This window comes from Lytechinus variegatus, chromosome 6 (genome assembly GCF_018143015.1).
Source record: "Lytechinus variegatus isolate NC3 chromosome 6, Lvar_3.0, whole genome shotgun sequence".
In the NCBI taxonomy this organism is placed as follows: domain Eukaryota; kingdom Metazoa; phylum Echinodermata; class Echinoidea; order Temnopleuroida; family Toxopneustidae; genus Lytechinus; species Lytechinus variegatus.
The window spans coordinates 34,978,132-35,004,154 of NC_054745.1; the positions used below are offsets into that span (position 1 = coordinate 34,978,132).

The window sequence follows — 26,023 nt, forward strand, 5'->3', positions numbered from 1 at the left end:
CAAACTTCGCGCACTTTTCAAAAATATTCATAAGGCTTAATTTGTTCACAAAATGTTCATAATTTATACAAAACCAATGCAAGAAACGGTTACCACATTGACGGCAAGATCATAAACTATAAAATCATGAACGAAAATGTAAAGTAGGGTTTCGCCAGTATCGCGATCTCAAAATTCTATTCCGATCGGCGAATGAGGGCTGTGTGCTGGAAAACCGTTCAGAAAAAGTGTGACCTAACTTCACGCACCAAAGCTTTTGTGGAGATTTTTTGAGATAATTTGAGTTCCTAACACCAAATAGGTATGTGACAAAAAAAATGAAAATCCTCAAATCTCAATGAATTTGGTATCATTTGAAAGCCCTTAAAAAGACCTTTCAAATGATACCAAGAACTCAAATTTTCATCAAGAAATTATAAAGTTATTCCAGTTTAAGTCGCGCATATTTATCCAAATTTGTGGTCATTGTCTTAATGTAAAGTCAATGGAGTGCATAACCGATTTTTGTGACCATTTTGTGACCATTTTGAACCCAAGTCTTCAACGGGCTCTAACTTCTTTGTTTTTGAGCCCTTTGAAGTAATTTAGGTATCAATGGAAAGGTGAAAGAAAACTCAATTGATGTGTAATCATTTCACTTGGTAATTTTTCTTCTTGTGTGTAAAATAATTTCTTTTAATTAATTCTAATTAATTATGCAAATTACAATTACTCGCCTCTTTTTTTTGCCAAATGAAGGTGATAATGAGAGATAATTTGTATATAATTTAGTTGGCATCAAAACAGCATCATGTAGATAATTTCCTAAATGAATTTGTTTAAAGTATTGTTTTTGTAATTTCTAATGTATTTCTTTGTTTTTCTGATATAAATTACAATTAGCTCTTTTTCAACTTTAGTATTGTGTACATGTATGTATGGGGTCTTTTTTTACAAATAAAAAATATCATTCCTTTTGTACATGTACTTTGTATGGTATAAAAATACAAGTGTGCTTTTCTGATGTATTTGATTGTTTCACCAATTCTTTATGTATTTTATTGTTTCAACAATTTGTTTATAGATGGATAATGTACCTTTCATTTTGGAGACCGTGCGCATTCGATTACAATTTTTTTTAGGAAGGATGAGCAGCAGAGTCTGAGGGTGTAAAGATGTAGCATTGCATGTAATTCAAGTATCAAGAAGGAAACAAAAATTAAGCTTTAATATATGCATTTCTTGGATATGTATGATTACAACAAAGGCCATGTTCGAGCACTCCTTTTTTAATGAAAAATAAGTTCATATTCTAGCGTGAAATCACTGCACATAAATAAAGCTCTGAACAGCAACAAAAACAGGCATCAAAGCTCCAACACTCAAAACAAGAGAACAAAAGTGACACAAAAACTTATACAAATCCCATCCCCATTTCAACTTATGAACACAACCCTCCCCCCCCCCCCCCCCCCCCGGCACCCTTCTTGAAAAAAAAAATAATAATTATAATAAAATAGAAAAAAATGAATAACATAAAAAAAAATAGACAATAGAGCCATGTGGAAGTGAAATATTTCCTCTGAGAGTGAAAAATTAAACAACAAATTTTTTGCATTTTAATCATGGGCGGAAATTGGCCCCAAAGGTAGGGGGACGCTGGCATCGGTGGCGAAAGCCAACAGTTTTAGGGGGACCACCAAATTATTTTGATAATCAAAAAAATACACCAAAGGTTATCAACCAAAAATTATAGGGGGACGCAGAAAACTAAATTTGACAAGCAAAAAAGAAAAGAAAAAAAAGGTTATCAAAAAAAAAAAAAATTGAGGGGGGGTACACTTCCCCCAGCTTTCGCCGCCTATGGATGCTGGCAACTCTGACAAGTTAAAAAAAAGTTTATCCCCAAACTGTTGTAAGGTCATTTTCACCCCAAAAAGTTTGACCAAAAAAGAAAAAAAAGAAAGAAAAAAATGTATTATTGTTACATGTCCCCCTATTATTTTGGGTAGGGGGACGTGTCCCCCTGGGATTTCCACCCATGAATTTAATTTTAGAAAAGTCAACATTGATATTCCACTGTCAAAAGCAAATCCAGTTTCCAAATGAAACGATAATCAACCACCTAGACTCGACTCTTGAGTCACATAACCTTGGGATGATAAAATCTTTCTGTGACAAATGAATGTATTAAAATCAATATCAGAATAATTATCTACGGTATAATGACAGAGATTTCCCCCAAAAGGCACAACATAATCATCAAGTAAGCAATTTACGATCTAGTTCAATCCAGCATGAACGACTCACTATCGACCGCTCCCATCACCCTGCCAACCGCAGGCGCATCGGGCAGCTCGACTGACGAGAGACCGGCTGTGACAAGGGTAGCATCGCCCTGCCAACGGCAGGCGCATCGGGCAGCTCGACTGCCGAGACCGGCTGTGACAGGGGTAGCTGGCATCTCTTATATCTGGACTGCGCAACGTCAGAATCGCGTAAGTTTGGATTTTTTGATAATTCAAATATATTTCCAGTCAAATTGTATACGTAATCGGATTCTTGTTTTACTTACCATTTAAAAATTTCGAACATTTACGCGTCCAAAAATTTGATGAACTTTCAAGCTCCGATATCCACACTTTACAGGCGAGTATCCACATTGAAACTTATATGTACAGAAAGAGCACATCTTCAGCTGTCTGTTAAAAGGCACGAGATTGCACCTACTATGTGCGCATGCGCATTAAACCCCATTTTCAATGAGCCGCCCACACAGAGGCGATGCCACTCGTAACAAAACCCGCGCGAAAACCGTGCCACCAAAACCAGCGCTCGCGATGCCCCGTATTCGCACATAGCTACACCAAGTGTCTACCGAGGAGACTACTAGGGCGTGAAACAGGCCCTAAACGAACAACAACAACAACAAAATGACCGTCCGCGATGTATGGTCCTGGACACGCGCGAAGTTTGGACTCACTGCCATAATGATTATTGTAACCAGGCCCTTGCATACCATGCATACCGATGCCGCCAGCCCGCTACGCCCGGCCGAAAATCATTGAGCGTTACGGTATTAAACATCCTCTGCTGCTAAGTAGGAGCTGTGAATGCTACACTCCATTAAAAGAACGTTTCATTGCGTCACAGCATATTAAGATTAAGTTTACTCACTGTCTAGCACTTCTCTAGCAGATGCTACGGAAGCGGATCCTGTTTTCTCGTCCATTTCGGGTTTTGAAAAGCCAAATTTTACAGCTGATTTTCCCTCTATCTTGGAATCTGATTGGATTCGGCAGGCGGTCGACGATATTTTGCTACAAAATATGCGCCCTCTATTGCCATACCGGTAGCACGTACGTCGGCGCCGCTTTCAAAAATTGAAGAGTTCAAGCTAAGCCAGGTGCAGGCCGAGGTAAATAACTCAATTTCTTTTATTTGATGACTTTACCCGTAGTTTTGAGAGAGCTTAGAGATGCTGTATAGTATGCTCATACGTTCTTTATCATAAACACATCAAATCTAATCATTTTATTAATATTTGTTTGGCATTTTCTCGGTCGTTTGATTTGTTTACAAAAAAGGAAAGAAGGCAACATGGACATGGTCAGGCTTCAGCAGCGGCCTGGGGCTTCGTTCGACGGGGAGCGGGCGGGGGAGCTCAGATTAGCCGCCTGGCGCTGGCTGTCCTGGCTTGATCAGATCTAACCAGCTGGGGCCGATTGTAGTCTTGAGGACGCAATGATGATGATTTTTTTAGATATGTCTTACATTCTTTCATCATTGACGTCTTGACACTCTCTCCATAACGCCTTCAGCGAACGACCAAAACAAAGATGGATTTCCCCCCAAAATCCATCTTTTTAAACCGAACTAACTACAAATTTGTTAATTTTATTAATTCTTACACCTTCCTACGCCTAATGCGTAGGAAGGTTTTAAATACTACTTTAAAAAATGTAAAAAAATGAAGATTTCTTACCTAACTGATGCCGCGTAGACCTCTCGTTCCACATGTAAACAACGGAAATACAATAGCGTCGACCCTTGAACCGCTTATGCATGACGTACTTCCGGAAAGCAATGCCGTCTTAACGAACAATTTAGAGATAAAAAATCTTATTTAACAAATATTAAAATTATTTTGTGATCATAAATAATTTATATATATTGATATCATTGCAGCCACCATAGGGACTTAATGCAAAATCCCCTGTCGGGGCTCTTCAAAATCATTCTCAAAGTTCAATTTTGAAATTTGAGTCCCTGCTGTAGCCTACTGTAGTACAGACTACACTGTCTACAGTACAGATCACGCTTGATTTTCACCTTCGGTCTCTGTATTTGGTGAGTGAAGCCAACGAAGTTCAGCTAAACAACCAACATGGTCAACCAACATAACATACATGACATAGACCGAAGCTTTTGGTCTACAGATCAGGCCCTGCAGACAGACATGCAGACTAGCGCTTTGCCTGGCCCACTCAAGTCAAGGGTTTTAATACATGCCGCTGCGCACTGAAAAATGAAGCCTAGGTCATTTTAGGTGACCTAAGTAAGAGATGTGTGTTCAGCCATTGTGGACGCCAGGCAGAAGTGGCGTGAGCCGTCGCAGCACGCCAACCCCACTTATGATCATGCTAACAATTAACAACAATACATTAGTTACTTAGTACTTCTAGCAGAGATGCCAAGTTCAAAGACCAGCCATGCGTGAGATTTTCTGTGAATCTGAGTGAGATCACAGACATTGTGTACAATGTATATGGGGATAGGCTGTGATAGTTGCATGAGACAGAGATTTGAGGGGATGAACAAGAGTCCAAAATGCTTGAGTCTCACGCATAATGCATGAGACTTGGTAGCTCTGTACTAGTATCCTCTATTCTGGGGGCCACTTCCATTCACGAGTGGATACCATGCGCGACCATGGGGTCTCGAAAAGCACCCTAAACGCGTAATTTCCATATTCTGAAAATGCATCCCTTAACAAGTATTGGCGTGTGAAACCCTACCCTTAACTAGTATTGGAAACAAAACGATACTCTTGGCAAATATTCCCTGAAATGAACCCCTAAACAAGTAGAGGAATGTTTATTGTTATGAGTCCTTCGGTCGTCGGCTTTACCTTATTTGGTTTAGTACGACCCCACCTTCTACACCTCGCGCAAATGGGACTCTAAACACGGAAGTGTTGGGGCGAAAAGGACATCCTTTATAAAACATTTGAATTTTGTTTTATCATCCTCGCAAATTCGACCCTAAACACGTAATTTTCCTAGTGAAATAGATACCCTTTTTTCATTATTTTTGTGTTTTTGACACCCTTATCATGTTACGTACGTAACGTGCCCTGTCGTGAAAAAGACATCCTTTTTACGTGTTTTTTTGGTCGGGCATAGTATCCGCTCGTCAATGTAAGTGGCCCCTCCGGGATCCTCTAGTTTTAGCTAGAAATCCATAGATGCGAGCTGCCTTCAACTTCAAGTCAAACGCGGTTCTTTGTGCGACGTAAGTATACTAATAAAAAACCTCGCACTAGTGTGAGTGGGCGTCTTGGTCTTTTCTTGGGGACAAAATACATTGTTTTTCTTATTTAGAAGTTCAGTCACTCATCTAGACTCGAGCCTAGGCCTAAATTAAAGAAGCATCTATTTAGGTCAGGGCTATTAAGTTATACCTGTCCTCTCATCAAATTTCCTCAGCAGAAGATTGTTTGCAAAGACAGTCATGCTACTGACTGCTCAGTCACATTTTGAAGTCAATTTACAACTTGCCCACCGCTTTACCAAATATCGCAATCGGGAACCGCTGTATTTCGGCTTCAATCTCGATGTCATCTTTTGAATTCTCAGACTTGGCTTCGCTTGTCTTTGCCATAATTTTAATATGGACTGAAGTTAGAGCAACCAAAGAGATTACTTTCATCAGCTCACCCTTTTATAGTCACTAACTTCAGTCCATATGAAAATTACGTCGAAGCACAATAGATGGATTTGAATTAATGAGATGGCTGCATTTCGAGGCTTTAAGCTAAAGGTGAAGATCAGCCTGATGGAAACTTTGTTATGAAAATAACTAATAATATAACATATATTTATTGGTAAGAGTTTGAAGAAAATGTGTTGAAGATTTAGAATAGAAATGAAGAATTATTAGAATTTTAAGTTTTTTTTTTATTTGTGATGTTAAACCAGGTGCCCCACTTCCCATTAGTTATGTGATATGAAATGCATGAATTTCAATTTTGTTAATCATACATAAAGTGACAAAAAAAATCTTTCGGGAGCAGGGGTGAAATTATTTGACTGTTGATATACAGAATTTAGGTTAACCATTTGCAGCTTTTGGAGAAAGTAATATTTACCTTTACCCAAGATTCTGGAAGAATGCTGATGATTCCAGCAGTCATGGTTCCAGTTCAAGTCCTTTATCCTTCTCGTTCTAGTTATCTTTATAGTAGTGTGATTTTGTTAATTGATTTCTTTTTATTCATGATAAATTGGAGGCTGTTTGCATATGACATCACACAAATAAAAGGAAATTCAAATAACTTTCCAGTTCTTGAATGTTTTTCCCTAAATTTTCTCCAATATTTTTAATTAGTTTTTTGTTATTTTTTACTAAACTTTTGTCAGGGTGACTTCCCCTTTTATGCAATAAACTTGAATATTGATTTGTCATTTCGACTCAGATTTTTGAATGAATCTGTTTAAATGTAGATTTAAGATTAGAAGTAGAGTTTGTGGTTGTACTTGTTGCCTGTCTTTGATGGGAATTCTGCACAATGTATGAAAGTTACGACAGTCTGCCCCCCTCATGCCCCTGATTAGCCGCCTGGCGCTGGCCATCCTGGCTTGATCAGATCTAGACAGCTGGGGCCGATTGCACGAAAGGGTCTTTGCAAGGACAGTCTTTCGTGTCGCCCATCTTTTATGATGCACCATGTGAAACGTATTTTAAATAAATCATCTGCAAACATATTTCATTTGTCCGTTAAAATAAACAAAATATTTCTTTATAAAATGATTCAATGATGTGAGACTATATCATGAAATTGTATAAAATTTGATTTAAACGCAAGCTACCGAATCTTATTCTTTATCATAAATTTCAGAAACACCCCGCTTATAGCGTATCATAAAAAATGGGCGACACGAAAGACGGTCCTTGGAAAGACCCTTTCGTGCAATCGGCCCCTGGCCCTGGCAGCAAGTTTTGAGTTTTTTTTATTTTTCAAATTTCTCCTAGTACACAGACGGCTCACTATCATTGCAGCCACAATTTTTTAGGGACTTTTATGTATACCAAATTACAACGAATTCCGAGAGGGTCGGGTGCAAAATTGCACATTCATTGGGTGAATTGGCATGGAATGACCCTTATAACAATCTGCATGCTTCTTTTTTTGTGTGAAAATTTAAATTAGGTTGATGCCTACTCTTCAGATTCATTCCTGACCTGTTCATTGATCCTCCATCACCATGGCAGAGGAGGAGGAAGGGCTTTTGTCAATGACATCATCAATGACGTCATCAGCAAACTTGACCGTGAATCCATTTGATACAGCTAGTCTTGACAGCATGCATCTACCTGCATTCAGCCCATCTGTATTCAAGTCTAGTCAGGACACGCCCTGTAGCAAGAAGGTAAATTTGTGTAGGAAGTACATGTAAGGGTGCTTTCAAGTGATCAATACAAACGTTATGTGACCCTGCATAATAGTTTAAAAGAAAGTGAATTCAAGTCCAGTCAGGACACGCCCTGTAGCAAGAAGGTAAATTTGTGTAGGAATTAAGGGTGCTTTCAGGTGATCAATGCAAACGTTATGTGACCCTGCTTAATAGTTTAAAAGAAAGTGAATTCAAGTCCAGTCAGGACACGCCCTGTAGCAAGAAGGTAAATTTGTGTAGGAATTAAGGGTGTTTTCAGGTGATCAGTACAAACGTTATGTGACCCTGCTTAATAGTTTAAAAGAAAGTGAATTCAACTCTAGTCAGCACACACCATGGTGCCAAAGAGTAAATTCATGTAGGAACTAAGGGTGCGTTTAGGTGATCAATTCAAATGTTATTATGTGACACTGCTTTAGATTTAAAGAAGGTGAATTCAATCCTAGTCGGGACACATCCTCTAGCCAGAAGGTAAATTCATGTAGGAACTAAGTGTGCGTTCAGGTGATCAATTCAAATGTTATTATGTTACCCTACTTTAGATTAAAAGAAGGTGACTTCAACTCTAGTCAGAACACATCCTGTAGCAAGAAGGTAAATTCTTGTAGGAACTATTTGGGTGCTTTCAGGTGATCAATTCAAACGTTATTGTGTTTTGACCCTTGTCAAGGCCTTCACAGAAGTATAAGCTAGTACAGGGAAAAATTTCTTGGGACTAAGGAAATCGTTTTGATTCAGTCGAGGCTTCACTGGTCGTGTGGTCCAATGGTTAGAGCATTGGACTCATAATCGCAAGTTGGGGAGGTTGAATCCCCGCTTTGCCATTGTCTCCACTTCCATAAAAAGGCCCGAGAATAAGTACTATCTATAATGTCAGCCATTATGACTGATTAACCTAGACGTAAAATGTTTCCTAGGTAATTGGTTATATACCAGCTTGGTGTTTACCAGCAAAAAAAATGCTGTCCTGCCGAGTTCCTACGGGAGTTACATAAATACAAAAACATAGTAGTTAATGTATGACTCCTGTCTCGTCACTCTTGTGTGTTCAAATCCTACTCCAGAGGTCCGTATCACAAAGAGTTGCGATTGATCCGATCAATCACAACTATGGAAAGCCAGCAGCATCAACATCTGAAATTACATGGTTTTGTCAAAATGTTTTGTAGCAATGATGTATATTCATACATTCACTGTTTTCTTGACAATTCAGTATGCTTCTCTTTGTTTTCAAAGGACAATAAGTAAATTTCCGAAAGAAAAAATGATGACATTGATGGATTTCTATATACTTGAGATTGATCAGACCATCGTAACTCTTTGTAAAACTGGGCCCAGGTGTCAATTTCCTTCAGCAAGAAATCAATCCAGTTTGTGCTGCATTCAACCCAGGTGAAATAAATCAAGACATGGAAGAAATGTATCCGTTTAGAATACTGATAATGATAATAATATAGTATTAATAATAAATGATGATGGTGATGATGCATGGTAAATTTTTTTTTTTCTGATTTAAACAGAAGAGTGGCTTTCGGTGGTCTATCGATCAGATGTCTCTGCTCTTCCCAGCTGATATAGACGAGTTACCCCAACAACAGGATGCATCATTCATCCCAAAAGAGAAAGAAGAACAGGTCCAACAAGCAATTAATCAGGTGAGATTTCATTTTCCACCATTTCCACAGTATTCTATTTTCTTTAAGTATTGCAGGTTTAATGATTTTGAAAAATACATGCATTGTCAACTCTCAAACTTGTGTATGTCTGCACATGTCTGTTGGAGAATGTTTAAATTGCCCGTTTTCCACTCCAAATTCCTTTTGATCCCTCAAACCCCTGCGATTCTTTTTTACGGGGTCGACATCCTTGGTTTTTTGGTGCAATCAGAGGGTCATGGTGCCCATCTGACAAAAAGTTGCGATCAATTGGATCAATCTCCAGTTGCGATTGATCAGATCGATCGCAACTATGGAAAGCCAGCAAAGTCTACTGTACATAAAATGCATGTTTGCCACGTTACCATTGTAGTTACCATCATCAGGGGCCTATTTCATTAAGAGTTAGAACTATTGTAACTTTGCCATTATAACAACTATATTTACCATGGTAACCATGACAGTTATAATAAAAATAATAAGTTACATTTATATGGCGCATTACATTAACATTTCAATGCACTTTACAATAACAAATCAATATACATGTATATACTACTTACCAAAAATCTAAGTTCAACATACATTACTGATAGCATGTTCTGGTATTATTACATCAATTCAAATTCAATCTATTCATTTAAGTAGGGCTAAGGTGAAAATGTTACGCCCTATCATTGAATACACAAAATTGCTTAAATGTATGCATCATAATATAGTCATAATAATAATGAAATTGCCATATTGGCAAAGTTACAACAGAGTTCCGTCTTACAAAGAGATAAGATTGATCCAATAAATCTCAACTTTATGGAAATCCATCCATACGATGAGTTTTTCAACAGGAAATTTGCACAATCCCCTTATATTGATCAAAGAGAATCGGCAATCGCACCGGATCTTCAATAGAATGATGAATGTATGAATATACATCATATCTAGAAAATATTTTGAACAAATTTGCATTTTAGATGTTGATGTTGCTGGCGGTCCACAGTTATGATTGATTGGATCAATCGCAAATCTTTGGAAGACATGGCCCAGTTGTAACTCTGTATGAAATGGGCCCCAGGACTTTATAAAGAAATTTTTCTTCCATGCATTGTCAAATTAGATAGGGTTAAGTTGACATGACTTTAATACTCATTCAGAAAATCCACTTTATATTATATAATAGAACTTTATCATGTTTTCGGTTGTAAGATTTATGTTTCATATTGAGCTTAATTGATACAGAGTTTGTTGATCACAGTATTGAACCATTCCCTTAATTTTTCTTCCAATTTTACAGTTCTTCTCGCAGAAAGTAGTTGTCCCGTCACCCTGGTCAGAATCCAAGCCAATGAAACAGGTCACGTTCTCACCCAAACCACCAACTGTTAGCAGTAAGTAAAAATGAAACGTTTCAATTTACGTTTCATTTGGATGTTATACGTATATTTGAATCTCTTGGTTTATTGTCTTACACCCCTGGTCAGAGAGTGGACAGGTAGATTCTTACCTAAACTGCCAGTAGTTTGAAAGTAATTCAACGTTTCAATTACGTTTCATTCAGGCGTTAAGTGTCTAAATCTTGGGTAAAATCTGGTGAGAGTGTGAACAGGTCAGGGGTGTGACAGTTCAGATTTTTATCTGATTTCAGATTTTTTTGTTTTGATTTCAGCTGAATTTTAGCTTTTATTTGGCTTTTCTCTGTACGAAAAGTATGGGAGCTCTTCCTATTTCAGACTTTTTCAATACTTATCAGTCTTTTTTTCACATCTTTTTATTTGTGACCACTCGCACCCCTGACACGTGGATTCTTACCAAAGCCACCAATATTTAGCAGTGCGTTTAGCATTTCAGCTTACTTTTCATTTGGGTATTAGGTATCAAAGTCTTGGTACATTGTCCCACTCCTCTGGTCAGAGTGTGAACAGGTATATTTTTACCAAACCTGCCAACAGTTAAAGCAGTATTAGGAGGAACTCTATTTTTCGTTAGAAAAAAAGGAGAGAAAGGGGAGACCTCATTCAAACATACCGTATTATTACACAAATGGACAAATCAAACCCGGACAATTATTTCCAGAGAGTAGAATGTGCCAGAACAAGAGGACACTCTTAAATTTGCCAAGCAACGATCTAGACTGGATATAAGGAAACACTTCTTTAGCCAAAGGGTTGTCAATCAATGGAATAAACTCCCACAGTCCACAATTGAGGCACCAACACTCCTGCAATTTAAGACAAAATTGAGTTTTTAAATGGGCTCTAAGAGCCTCCTTAACCCTGCCACACTCATCTGTACACCCTCATGAAGACAGTGAGATGTGGCCATCAAGGTTACTTCAAGGTAACAAGGTAACTTCATGCCCCCTAAGCATAATTTGACCAATGTAGGGGTGCTTTTTATGCTTCACCTTCATTTGAAAAAAGTGCAAATCTAAGTCAAACTGAACTCTTTGTGAAACAAAGCTTTTTACATCCAATTACCTAAATTCTGCAACATTGGATAACCTTTTGCTTTTCAGTGAATGGGGAATTTCGGGGGCTCTTTTTTTAATTTTCCAGGGCTCTTTTGAGCATTTCGGGGGTGAAATTGCCTTTTTATTTCTGCTGCTCATATATATCTTCTATTTTTCTTGCAGTTTTAAGTGAGCACTCAGCGGATAATTCCCTTTGTTCATCAACGAATGGATCCTTCCTTGGAAGTGTGTCGGGAAAGGTTGATGGTAAGAAAAAATTGTAAAAATTCATGCAAATACGTTTTTCCCCATATTTATATTGTTTTCTTCAGATCTCTAGTTCTCTTTCACATTGCTAAAACTCAATAACTTGTATTTTGAAATCTGGCTTATATCCCGTTATGACACAATTACAATACAAGCCTCAAACTGTGATAGTTCATGAGCATTTAGAAATAGTAACTAAAACACTTCCTTTGCAGTTTCTAGCATGAATGATGAAGTAGCACAGTAAATTATAATAATAATAATGGTCCGCATTTATGCAGCGCTTAATACATCGGAACGACGTCTTTAAGCGCTTTACAGACTTATTATTACCCCGGTCATCGGATCCTTGCATGCCCGCATACAATGTATGCACATTCTCCACTCCCTGGGGAGCATTCCAACAAAGAGTTCCAAGACTTAATTGCTAGGCATACATGTACTACATATAGGCTTTCACATCCTACTGGGTACCCATTTAACACCTGGGTGGAGAGTGGCAAAGTGTGGATTAACGCCTTGCCAAAGGACGCTAGCCCATGGTGGGATTCGAACACACGACCCTCTGATTACAAGGCGAGAGTCAGAACCACTACACCTCGACAGAACACATGCAATGTTAAAGGTAAATAAAGTAGTTAAATTGAATGAATGAATGAATGCATTATATAACAAGCATACAATCAATTCTGCAAATGATTAATAATTTATTTTATAACATCTCTCTCTGTAGTGAGCTGTCAGACGGCCATTACTCTTCCACTCAATTTTGATTTGGAAGCTTTTCTTGGTAAGTACAACACAATTCTATCTTCATGGGAAGGGACACATCTTACATTTGGTCATGCGTCATGAGCTCGCCCCCCAAAAAGGGTGGTGCTGTTACACATTTTGGCTTCGTGCTTTAGTAATTCTTAATTATTTTCAAAACCATAGAGGCTATTCCAACAAATTTAGTATCATTTTAAAGCTGAATTAATAAGGCAATAGCCTGGAAAGTTTCATTGCTGTAGACTTTATAGAACTTGAGTTATAGCTCTCAAAAGTCAGGACACCAGAGGTGATGAGGGGTGGTGCCGGAAGCGGCGCCGCCTGTACAAAGTCAATGGGAAAACGCAATTTTTGGTGCAATTTTTGGGAAAAAATCAATATTTTTGTTAAAACTTACCTAAACCTAAACCTACAAACTTGGTATCAAATTAAAGCTAACATACTCTACTTTACTGTCTAATGATTGAAAAGTAGGTTTGGCCATGTCATAGACCTGTGTGATAAGGTTGAAACATAAAAATCTGATAAATTTGCAATGTCTTAATTTTGACATTTCTTCCAGATTGACACATATTTGAATGACAGTTATTGTTTAGCACTAAACTTGCATCAATTAAAAAAAAACACTTCCTACAATTCTGAGGGGATGAAAATACTGCTTAGTATCTAGGTAAATCATCCAAATTATTAACTGACAAAGGTCAATGACCTTCAAACATCCAGAAAATGTGTTACGAATTTTAGAAGGTTTAGCATTATTTTCTTAAAAGCACCAAGTTTGTACATCTTCACTGATGTCTTATTACACATTCATGTATACGTATTTCACTAAATACACACACTGACATTATAAAAAAACAATAAGTGTCTGTGTGAAATGGTCAAATTGACATAACCTACCTCAAATGCTATCATACCAAAGGACTGCATACTATATTTTGGCTTTGAACTCATCAAAACCTGCCATGGCTTTAAACTATCAAACACAGACTATGTGGATTTAATGTGTGCAATTGCACTTTAGAAACTTCTTTCATGAAGCTGCAGTAGTCATATGAATATATGTATAGCATCGGCAAAATTGTTTCAGTCTTTACTCCTGAACCTATAGACATTGTCTCTTGCATGTCATCATCTCTTGGCAGATCATTGTAATAAGAGCCTCGGTAAGCAAATTGTGTAACTTACATTTCAATTGTTACTTTTCCTTTGAATTGTTTATGTACCTACATGTACCATCAATTCCTTTTAAAATGTTAATAACTTATAAATTCTGATGTACAAGGCAAAGAAAACCCAACAAATGTTGGTATTGCAAGCATTATAATACCTGATATATAGTACACGATTCCTGAAACTCATGATTTTTTTTTGGCTAAAGTCGGAGTAAATTTTCAGATCATTAATTGAACATGAACCCTACACAATTATATATTGTTAGAAAGGTCTGAATGTGTTCTGTCATAATATAGCATTATTTTTGTCATAGGGGGACTACACAAAATTTTATGACAAAAACCATGAGATTAAAAAAAATATCAGAATTTCCCTATTCAAGTCCATGTAAAACTGTTGCCTTACACCTAATGCTATTTTTGAGTGCAGATTTGGATTCCTTGTGCAATTTCCTTTCAGAAAATGTATACTTCTGCTATCATAGGGTGTATACTTTGTCAGATAAATGTTTTTAAAGTTGAAAGTGCATCACAAAAGCAAAAATTACCATGTAACGCAAAAGGGGGCGACCTCATGACACATGACCATGTATGGGGGGGTCAGTGTGGGTGTTTCATAAAACTGATATATCCCTGTCTAGCTCTTGACCATATATAGCTCAGGCTATTCTTAAATTGTATAACCCAAGGGGAGGGGGTGCTGTTTTTGCCCCCCCCCCCTCAGATCTTGACTTCTGATCGCGCAATCGCGATTAAAATTGGCACGATGTCACTCATACCGTAATCTCCACAATTCGATTGTCAATTGTACCCAAATTATTTATTTTCATGTTTAAATACATTTATGCTAATTCATAAAATCATAATTTGGGTGTATTGACGTTTCTAAATATTGCCCCAACACTGCTATATTTTGGTCTGGACACTTTTCGAAAAATTATTATCAAATATATATTTCAAAAAATGGCAATATCATTATTTGTGTGGCATCTACAGACAGGATCATTTCATTATAGACAGCTGGGCTCCGTAACACAAAGATTAGCGATCAATCGCTAAATGAACTGACCAATCAATATAAACGTTACACGCGCATTTGGTTTGAAATTCTGACCAGGGACCAATCAGTGCGCTTCTCTCATATTTGCAATTCATCGCAAACCTTTGTGTTACTGCGCCCAGGTCACTTTCTGTATACAGATAAGATTGGCAGAAAGTATCAAAGCCAGTACAGACTACATGCAGACCAACATCCTTTATACATAGCACCACTGCATGTCCTCAATGACTCAAATCTGGCCAGATTCCTGACCCATAATGCACCATTCTAAGCAGTGTAGTATTGTGATATAGACCCACTTGAAAGAGAACAGTAATTCACTACTCAGTATGTTCATACTGCAATAATTATATTACTAAGGAGCCAAACAAATACCTTCTTGAAACATATTAGTTTCTCTATACAAATGAATTCATAGGCTCATTTAATCTCTGAATTACTAAGGGTTATATAATCTCTAAGGTATGTTTTAAGACTAGCTAACCAGGGTTGGCGGATTTAAATCACGTTGATTTAAATCGTGATTTAAATCGCGATTTAAATCACCATGATTTTTTTTAAAAAAATCATTGATTTAAATCACTTCCATTAAAAAATGTACAAATCATGGACAAAGTATTTGTTCAATGCAGTTTTAATTCTTCAGGTCAACTGAAAAACTTTGAATTAACTTTATATCAATAAAAGATCAACAAAGTCTTCATATCTACTTAAAACAAATTAAAATCAAATTAATAAATCAGGTAATTCCTTAAAAACTACAGATGTATGTTGTCAATAGGTACTCATTTTTTGTAAATTATGTCAAGTTTTCCTTCTGAAATTTTACATTCTTTGTCAGTTATTATTAGTCAATTTCTTTCTTAACATAAAGTTTTCACATAATCCAACTTTTCAGAGAGCAGTTTGTAAAAAAAATATATAATATATAAAAGTCAATGAGAAAAGGTTTGTTGGCAGTTTTCCAGTATTGATCCTTCGCCTACACATAACTACTTCTGTCATGAAAAATAAAAAAAAAATGATACCTGCATGTAATCAACATATTTAACATGCCTCTTATTTCATATTGTTACATTTATCATACATTTGATGTTTTAAATAACATAATTATAAAAATCACATTAACATAATGTAGTACAGTCATAAGCTTTCTCTTATAAACCTTTTAAGCCACTGCAGCCCATTTTATGCTCAGTGCTACAAATAATGGAAGTTTTGTATCTGCATGTAATAATGGAAAGAGCTCTATAACAACAATTTGCAAAACTCAAAATAAACATTTAACACTGCATTTTAATGTTAAGATGCAGGTACTTCAGTTACAATCATTGGCAGTTGTAAGCTGTGTCTCATTTAAAATAAAATACTTCTTTTTGTAATACATATGTTGTAATTTAAGCAGTTTTGCAGATTTTATCCTTTAAGTTAAAAGTAAGTAGATTCTTTTTCATACTTCATGCATCAAACAGATATTTTTGTAGAGAATATGGGAATGAAAATTGTAGATTAATGTAAAAAAAAATCACAGTAACAAAATGTAGTATAGTCACCCTTTGACTAAGCTATCTCCTATATCGTTCTCCAAAACTGAGAGTTTTGCATCTATATCTGTAGCAAGAGAAGAGCTTTTTATCAAAAAGATCCTAAACATATACAGTTGTAGTCTTTTTTTGACTATTGTAAAGCTGTGACTAATTGAAAAAAATAATTGATTTGAATTATTTCTCTTACAATATACATGAATACTAGTAATTGGCAAAGGGTTTGTTGGCAGTTTTGATAAGGGATTTTTTCTCTTGGATTTTTTAAATATTTGAATGAAAAATCCCAGATGGGAATTTTCTCTACTCACTGGGAATTCCCTATGGAATATTTCTTCATAGGCCTATGTATGATAGAAATAAGTTCAGATACACAATTCCTCAAATTTATTTTTAATTGTCCATTTTTACTGGATTTTAATTACAAAATATGTGGTTAAGAACAATATTAGGGGTGAAATGTATAACATCAATATTGATGTCATTGTAAGAGTAAGGGGGGGAGATAATTACCCTTTTTTCGAAGGAACTTTTAAAAAATCAAAAAGATCTGATTTAAATCAAATAAATCCGATTTTTTTTATTTTTTTTTTAAAATCAAAAAAGTCGCCAACCCTGTAGCTAACCTGTCACAGTCAATGAGAGGTCACTCACAGCTGTTTGTCAGTTCACTGAGTTGATATTTTACTTGTCACACTTTAAAGGGAAAGCTGTCTGTTGCTCTCATTGACTATGTGTTTTAACGACTAGTCTTAAAATATACCTTTGAGATTATTTGAGAACTATTAGCAATATAGCACTTGGCTAAATTAGCCTGTGATTTTATTTTTGTTGAGAAACTAAAATGTTCTTAAGTTGTACGATATAATTATTCCACATTGAATGTATTTAGGAGTGATTTAGTGTATTCATTCCAATGGACTCAGCACAAAATGTTCGATCATTTGTAATGGACCTTGCCAGATGTAAGTAGTTGAGGACTTGAAGTGGAGCCATTAAGGCTGCTGGTTCGTATGGCCTTTAACAAGGCTTAGCTCTCATTTCATATCGTAGGAAAGGGTCGCTTCATGTACACTAAATCCAGCGTGGAATCGTTCCCCGTCGCTCCCCTGCGCCGCAAACTCTTCACACAGAGTGAGTCCAGCTCCAATGGAGTGCCCTCGGCCAGCCCTCTATCGGCTAGTAGCAGGGAGAGCGGGCCGTTCTCCCCCTCCATCTCACCAATCAAGTCCAGTGAGGAGTGCAGCCCGACAGACTACGGACGTATGCCGAAGACCCCTAATTCAGTTGAGGTGAGATATGGGAAAGTGGGTTGTTCATTATTTCATGTTTTTAGTCGGGGTGGGGGTGTTTTTTTCTGCGTCAGTTGGGCTGTTGTGTGTGTGTGTGCTTTTCAGGGAGTATCATGATTAGTAAAATTTAGTCATTGATATAGTTGCAGTTATGTTTCTCTCATTTACAGATGGATGATGACAATGATGGTGGTGGTGGTGGTAATAGTAATGATGACGGTGATAAATGTGATGATGGAGATGATGATGATAAAGATGATGGGGAGGAGGAGGATTGAGATGATGATGATGATAATGATGATGGTTATGACAGTGATCATGATGATGGTGTAATGGTAACAATGATAATGATGGGGATGATGATGATATGATAGGCATGATGATCATGATGATGATCGTAGTGTTGATGATGATGATGATGATGGTGGTGGAGATGCCAATGAAGGTCATGATCATGTTTGTAATGATGAAGATTGGAGATGATCAGCATGGTGATAATGAAGGGGGTGGTGGTGGCAATAATGGCGATGGCTGCAGACAGAACAGCTATGTACAGCTTCAGCCATCAATTCCTTTATCAGCTACCCCTTTAAAACTCTCTTTCTAGTTTCAAACCCTTACCTTAACCCTTATCTTCTCATCTATCCAAACAGAGCCAGTTTTCGTCTAGTCCAATAGCTCGTTACAGGACCACCCCAATTAGACCAGTCCCTCATGTACAACTCCAAGCATCACCCCTGTGTGGGAAAATGGATTCTCCTTTGATGTCGCCAATAAGAGAAGCTCCACACAGTAAAGGTACATATGTCACTTGCCTTGGATTTACAGTATCATGACGTTGAAAATTTGGTTAATAGATGATAGATGATTGTTTGGTCCATGCATGGAGGTAGATGGTCCATGGTATAGCAACATTCATGATACTGTCAAGAAATGAGGTTCTAAATGTTTTTCAGACAAGAAATCTGCCTTGCAATGCTATCAAACAGATTACTTTCATTGCCTCTATCCAACTTATGGGATCCTCAAGGAAAGGAAAGTGTCATTCCAAAGTATTCCAATATTTCATTCCCTGATTTACATTGTCTTAGCCTAAACAGGAAAAAAAAATGTGAATAAACTTAACCCTATCTAGGCCGGGGTATTTTGGGAGTTCATATGGCTGGGGGGGCCTCCCAGGCCCCCCTTAAGATCTCGGCCGTCGACCGCGCGATCGCGCCGAAAATCGGCACGCGGGTTGCCTGGGACATAATCTACAAGATTGTATAGTAATTTTTTTCATGCGAATCGCTATTAAGTGATTATGCTAATTAATGCGTAATTAGTATGCGAAATCATTCTTTTTCCTCTAACTCCCTAAATAAAGCTCCAAATGTACTAATTTTTGGTATAGAAACTCTTTGTGGTATTCTTAGCAAGTGTACATGAAAAAAATTGCGATATCAAATCATTTTCTTATGTATTATATTGTTTTTTGCAATTTCTTATGTATTTCTTTGTTTTTTGACCTTTTGTTTTTCATTGTTTTTTCAATGAAATTTTTTGGGGACTCTTCTGTGATCATAAAAAGCATAAAATAAATTCATTTAGACCAGCAAAACTAAAAATAATCATGCATTTATGAATTTTGGTTGAAAACACAATTTGCATTGACTTTGTACACGAAATCACGTTTTTGAGCAATTTTTGGTCTGACATGCACTTAAATAATGTTGCGTAATTTCGGAACCACGTACCCGGGTGACGCAAAATTGGTCTCAAAAGTTGCGCAAGACTTGAAAGTAAAAAGTCAGCGAGCGGCGCGGTCAAAAAAATTTGCGCGGCAAAAATATCGCGCGATTCGTAGAGGGGGGGGCCTCCGAGGCCCCCCCCCCCCCCCGGCCTAGATAGGGTTAACAAGTCTTTCACTTTCTCGTCCTTCCTTTTCTCATTCTTTGCCTTATTCTCCTTGTCCTCCTTTATTCTTTCTTTCTTTGGAATTCTTGTTTGCTCTCTATTTCTTTCTACCTTTATTCCATTCTTTCCTTCCTCCTTTCCTTCCTTTCTTTTCAACCTAATCTTCTCTCCCTTCAATCCTCCCTGCCACCCTTCTCCTCTTCCTTCCATCCGTTTTCCTTCTTTCTGTCCTTTTCTGTTGTCTCACAGGTCTACCACCAAGTCCTATTATTGCACCCAGCCCCGTGGAGTCTCTCAGTAATGGTGACCATATCTCACCCTTAATTATCAAGGGCAACTCACTCTACCAATCCACAAAGCCTTCCGATAACATGATGGAAACCAGTCTCTCCAAGCCTGATATTCCCGAGTTCAGACCCCACATGGCTGAGGTAGGAGGAGATGAAAATATAGGGATGGAGAGAAGGAGAGACTTCTCTCAAGAGTTTAGCGGAACGGACGAGAATAGAAGAGAAGGGGACGGACAGATTGACCTAAGGAATGAGCCTCCTCACAAGGGGATCGACGAATTTGTTGATAGGACCGACAGAGAGGAAGAATTCGCTCACGGATCGATAGAAGAATTTGATGAGCACGATGGAGGCGGAGGAGGGGATGGAGATGCGATGGAGAGAAGGAAGGATTTCACGCTTGGCTTGACCAGAGAGTTGAGCCCCATACAGAGGATTGGTGACCATATCTCAATGCTAAATGAACCAGGTTGTTCATCAAGACTACATGGTACTCAAGAAGAGAGCAGTATGGATACCAGTCTCATGAGTAACAGGGGTAGGTCCTCACATGTTCAGTGATGATAATGCATTCAAGGAAACCAAAATACAAGGTGCCATGCGCGTAAAACATTCCCCATAGACTTGTGTGATAAAATGGCACTTTCGAAAAATTCATAAAAAATAAACGTGAAATTCGAGGGTCAAACGTTTACCACCTTTGGATAGGATGTTTATCTGACATTCCATATCTGGCCAGAGAAGGGTATCATAGCCAGCTCATTTTAAAAATAAATCTCCATTTATGAAGATAGCTATGATGGGATCCAATTCACCAACTGAAACAGTAAAATAGCCCCAATTCTTCCGCGAGTCAAAAAAATAGTTCCAAATCATTGATATGTCTTTCCAATTTGGGCAAAGAAAGTTCAGTAGTTACCATTTCTAGAGTCAGTGTTAGACTTAGAATCATATTCATACACTTTTGTCAATCAGCAATATCAAATTGAAAAAATCTGAATGGGTTGTAATTAGGCTCTTGGCACCACAAGGAGAGAATCCAACTTATCAGAAAGAATAAAATGAGAGGAGCAATCTAAAACTTGTTTCGTCAAAATGGGTTGTAGAATAAGCGAGTTATGGAAGGTTGAGAAGTGTTGTACTTTCTATGGGGATCCTCAAATTGGCAAACATGCTTCAAAATTGTTGATTTCGTGGACAACTCTCCATTTGTTTTCTACAAAAAATTTCAGATTTCTCCTCTATTTTGGGGATCCTCAAATTAGAATAATATATAGAGCCCCTTTGAATAGGCGACTAGATAATCAGCTACTCATAAATGCTTTATTGTTCTTCATATTCTTTTATTGCTTTTCTTCAAACAGGTCACATTCAGGAGGACATTCATGCTAGCAGTCCACCGAGGCAGAACATACCATGTGACTTCTCGCTGGAAGCCAGTACTGCCATCAGCCCTATACCAAAGACTGGTGATCTACCAATCTCCCCTGTCAGGACTGAAGAAGGCGTATCCAAAGACAGGGTCAATGCCCAGTCTTTCAGATCCAAGGCACGACACAAGATGGTCTCCTTCCACATCGGGACAGAATTCAGCCCTATAAGGTATCCGGAAAGCGGTGGTGATCCTTTCTCGGGGCAAGGCATGCCAATCACGTCGTCACGAGTGCACGATAGCAACGCGGAACTGTTGATGGAAACCAGTCTGTTTTCCCTGGATGGACGAGAAGAGGTTGGGGGTGTTCGGCTAGAGAGAGTGGAGAATCTTGAAAACGATGCGGGTAGTAAGGTGACAAAGTTCTTGCGGACAGGTCCTCAAGAAGATGCTACAGGGTTAGAATCGGTGGATGATGTATCAGCAGCGGGGACCGGTGATGTTCCGCAGAGAGAAAAACATTTTGAGTCAGGTTGTGAAGAGCTTAGGGAAAACCTTATCAAAGTTTCTAAATATGGTGGGACAAAAAATGATGGTTCGGACTGCAAGGACGATTTCGCTTCTTTTGCTGAAGACATTGCCTCCCATTATCCTGCAAAGCCAAAGATGTTTGTGAGAACTTCAAGTGCTCTGGATGGTGCTGTGTCCAACTCCAGCAGGTCGACCGAGTCATGTGATCAATCCAGTGCATCCTGGGTTGGGAAAGCCTGTTCCTCGTCTCTGAAGCATGGGATGCGTTCAGGAGAACAATCATATCCATTCCAGAGCCCCACGGTACCAGCAACGTGTCTGACATCGACCATGCGATACGGCACGCTATCTTTCAATCCACCGTTTGGACTGCCTGTCAAGGGTGATCAAAGTGCCATCTCAGCAATGGACCTTAGTTCTGTATCCTTGATAGCGAATGCATCTCCCAAAAAGGATACCCCAGAAACGTGCAAAGGTGGGCAATTCAAACAAGAGTCTTCCAAAAACCTGAGGTTTGATGAAGTGCAATTCTTTGACAGGGTTGAGGATTGTCGGATGCAGACGTCTTTTACAAAGAAGTCCGCCCCGAGCTGTATGACAACAAGCCGGAGCTATGACTCTTTGAGGAAGTATGCAGAGGAGAGAGAAAACACAGATGTCCAGGAAGATTGGCTAATGCTGTCTTTATCCGAGGCAGATCTTCAGAGCCATAGAAGGGACTCTGTCGGAACACTTTCATCAAGCTTGCTCCATCATTGTGAAGATAGGGAACATTGTCCTACCATGCCACAAGCTCACATCTCCCATCCCGTCTTTCAAAGAAGTACCTCAGATCCGCTTCCGTACCAAGAGGCTGACATGCAGGAAGGGCCTATCTCATTGGACCTTCCACATAGTCATCCTGCCCAGGATAATCCTGCAAAAACTGTAAGCCTCCAAAATAAGACTCCTCACTCCAGTCCGGCCATGGAACATGGTAATTTAACCAACCTACATTCCCATCAGAAACTCTTGAATGACGCCAACAGGCATGAAGAACACATCTCAGGCGATATCAGCAAAGCGGAAGCAACACCTTTAAGGCCTATCTCAGTGAATCTCCTTGCTCAGGTAACCAGAACAGGAGTTGATAGTGGGTACAATACACACTGTGCAAATGTCTCTATGGACCTTGGAGATGTCGAGAACAGTACTTGATGGGGACGAAACAAGGCAGTGACACATCTGAGCCCTGTCTTACAAAGAGTTACGATTGATCTGATCAACCAAAAATATGGATGACAAGCAACATCAAATTATGCATGTTCAAAATATTTTCTTGATACAATGTGATATATGATTCACTTTTTTCTTTGAAATTTAGAATGCTGCTCTTTTGCTTGCAAAAGACGTGCTAATTTCTTGTAACAAAAATTATGACTCTGATGGATTTCCATTTAGTTGAGGTTGATCATGTCACCCGCAACTCTTTGTAAGACAAGGTATTGGATAGCATTTGACACTTTTCCTTGACTTTTATTGTGAATGTATTTACTGGTATCAGACAAAGAATACATGTGCATGTGTGTCATATATCTCTCTCAGTCAAATACACTTGAAATTATCGAAAAGATGGGATATTTGTGAATTTGACTTGCATGTATGTATATAGCACTAGTGTATACATACTTATAGATGTGGGAGGGCTTGGAGGCCCATGGTCTAAGTCTGGCCTAAATTATGGGAAGCTGTCAGAGTGTCAAGAATTTGTTCAAACTGTAATTCTATTTGTGTTTATTGGGATCCTTCCCATGGTTCATTGGGGAAGAAAACTATTGTATTTATCATTCAAGAATTTTGTTAATGCCTTATGGTGAAGTCATATCCCACTTTCCCTGGCCTGACAGTTGTCCTAGGATGAGCAGACCATCGTACAAAGAGTTACGATTGATCCAATCAATCTCAACTGTATGGAAATTCATTCACACCATAAAATTTTGTATGGGAAATGTGCACAATCTCCTTAGTAAGCAAAGAGAATCACACTGAAACTTTAAGAAAACGATGAATGCTTGAACATACATGATATCTAGAAAATATTTTGACAAATTTGCATTTTAGATGTTGACGTTGCTGGCGGTCCATAGTTGTGATTGATCTTATTGATCTTAACTGTTTGTAAAACGAGGCCCTGAAGAATTTCTTGCTAGTACACGACTTTGCTTTCCCGCAAAGATGTCTCTGTTACGCATTTTTCAAGTGTTTTTCAGAAAGTACGGGGTCAGCAAATATAAATCCACTCCCCAAAAAGCCAAAGCACTTGTGGCTTCCAGAAATTGAGGGTGGTGCTGGTTTTACAATATTTTCTCATTTATGATGGATTCATAAATGAACATTATTACATTACAATTACTGGGTAACAATTATAGATATATTTTTGTCTCGCCCACCGGAGGTGAAGGCGAGACTAAGGGATCCAAATATCGTCCGTCTGTCACAAACCTGTAATGACACATAACTCCACAACCGTATGTCGCTTTTCAATCAAACTTGGATGGTAGATGGACTTGAGGGACCTGCATGTTATGCTGCAGTCGGAGGTCACATGGTAAGGTCAAAGGTCATTTTCAGGTCAACGTTAAAGTTTACATGCAAGACTCTTCTGACACCTAACTCCACAACCGTAAGTCGCTTTTGAACCAAACTTGGATGGTAGATGGACTTTGGGGACCTGCTTGTTATGCTGCAGTCTGAGGTCATATGGTAAGGTCAAAGGTCATTTTCAGGTCAACGTTAAAGTTTACATGCAATTCTCCCTTATGACATCTAACTCCACAACTGTATGTCGCTTTTCAATTAAACTTGGATTTTATACATGTATGTATGATTATGACATTTCCCTGTGAATTTGAAATTTGTATTTAATTTTGAGAATTAACATTATTTACTGATGTAGGTACTTCTGTTTACATGTGTGTGATATGTATTTTTCCCCCAGTTTTATGATTGGAAAGATCTGGGGCATGCTGAGTTATGAGTTCTGATACTCAGGGGTACTTGGGGGTATCATAACACCCCTGGGTTATGATACTCAGGGGTATAAGGGTTCAGATTTATATCTGATTTCAGATTTTTTTTTTTCAGCTGAATTTCAGCTTATATTTGGCTTTCCTCTGTACAAAAAGTATGGGAGCTCTTTCTATTTCAGACTTTTTCAATACTCTTCATCCTTTTTCAGATCTTTTTATTTGTGACCACTTACACCCCTGGATACAAGATTCAAATTGGGATTGATCTCAAATTGACTTGTAATCAATCATAATTTGAATTTGATTTTAATATGTCACAACCACTTGTACGACGGGGCCCTAAATTTGCAAAGGCTGCATTGGATTCACAAATATGATTTAATCTATTACCCCTTTCATGAACCCCTCCTCCAATTAGCCGCCTAAGAGTAATGCGGATAATTCAATAAAAATTGCGTTCACAAACTCCGAAAATAATCTGCAGTATTTTTACGAGCGCCCGTCCTGAAAAAGGTGGATAATTGTCATGGCAACCGCACACACCCCCTCCGATGCGGTTGCATTGGAAAAGGGTGACCTTGTGACCGCACCGTGGCAATTATCCGCATTACTTTCGAAATGCATTCATAAAGTCAAAATCTGGTCCCCCTCCGATGACCAAATTATGCGGCTATTAGCCGCATAATTGGGTGTATGAAAGGGGTATTATTAAAGGGAAATGAAACCTTTGACACAAGTGGGCTTGTGTAGAAACAGGAAAATCAAAGAAAGTTTTGAGAAAAATCCAACAAATTATGAGAAAGTTATGAGTAGTTGAATATTGCGATCACTAAATGCTATGGAGATTTTGATTGGTTTGTTTCTGAAAGAACTTAGAGAGATTTGGCAGGGAAAAGACAATGTTCAGAATACCGTTTTTGGACAATCATAGTGGTGTCACTTGTAGAGAAATGAAAAAGTTGATGACCGCCCCTGGATTTTCCAAACAACAGGGGGGGTACATTTTCCTGATAAAAATTTGACAAGCAAAAAAAAAGGGGTTCTCTCTTTCAAAACGGGGG

At 38.1% G+C, this 26,023-nt stretch overlaps 1 protein-coding gene across 1 annotated transcript; it reads left to right on the top strand.

Moving 5' to 3' along the window:
* The first annotated feature begins 3,342 nt into the window (after window positions 1-3,342).
* On the top strand, window positions 3,343-24,502 carry LOC121417404. Its single transcript, XM_041611096.1, has 10 exons — window positions 3,343-3,397; window positions 7,412-7,631; window positions 9,176-9,310; window positions 10,602-10,695; window positions 11,940-12,023; window positions 12,757-12,813; window positions 17,627-17,865; window positions 18,519-18,663; window positions 20,011-20,589; window positions 21,416-24,502. The coding sequence occupies exons 2-10, from the start codon at window positions 7,467-7,469 to the stop codon at window positions 23,149-23,151; spliced, it is 3,234 nt and encodes a 1,077-aa protein (XP_041467030.1). The 5' UTR covers window positions 3,343-3,397; window positions 7,412-7,466; the 3' UTR covers window positions 23,152-24,502.
* The last annotated feature ends 1,521 nt before the right edge of the window (window positions 24,503-26,023 follow it).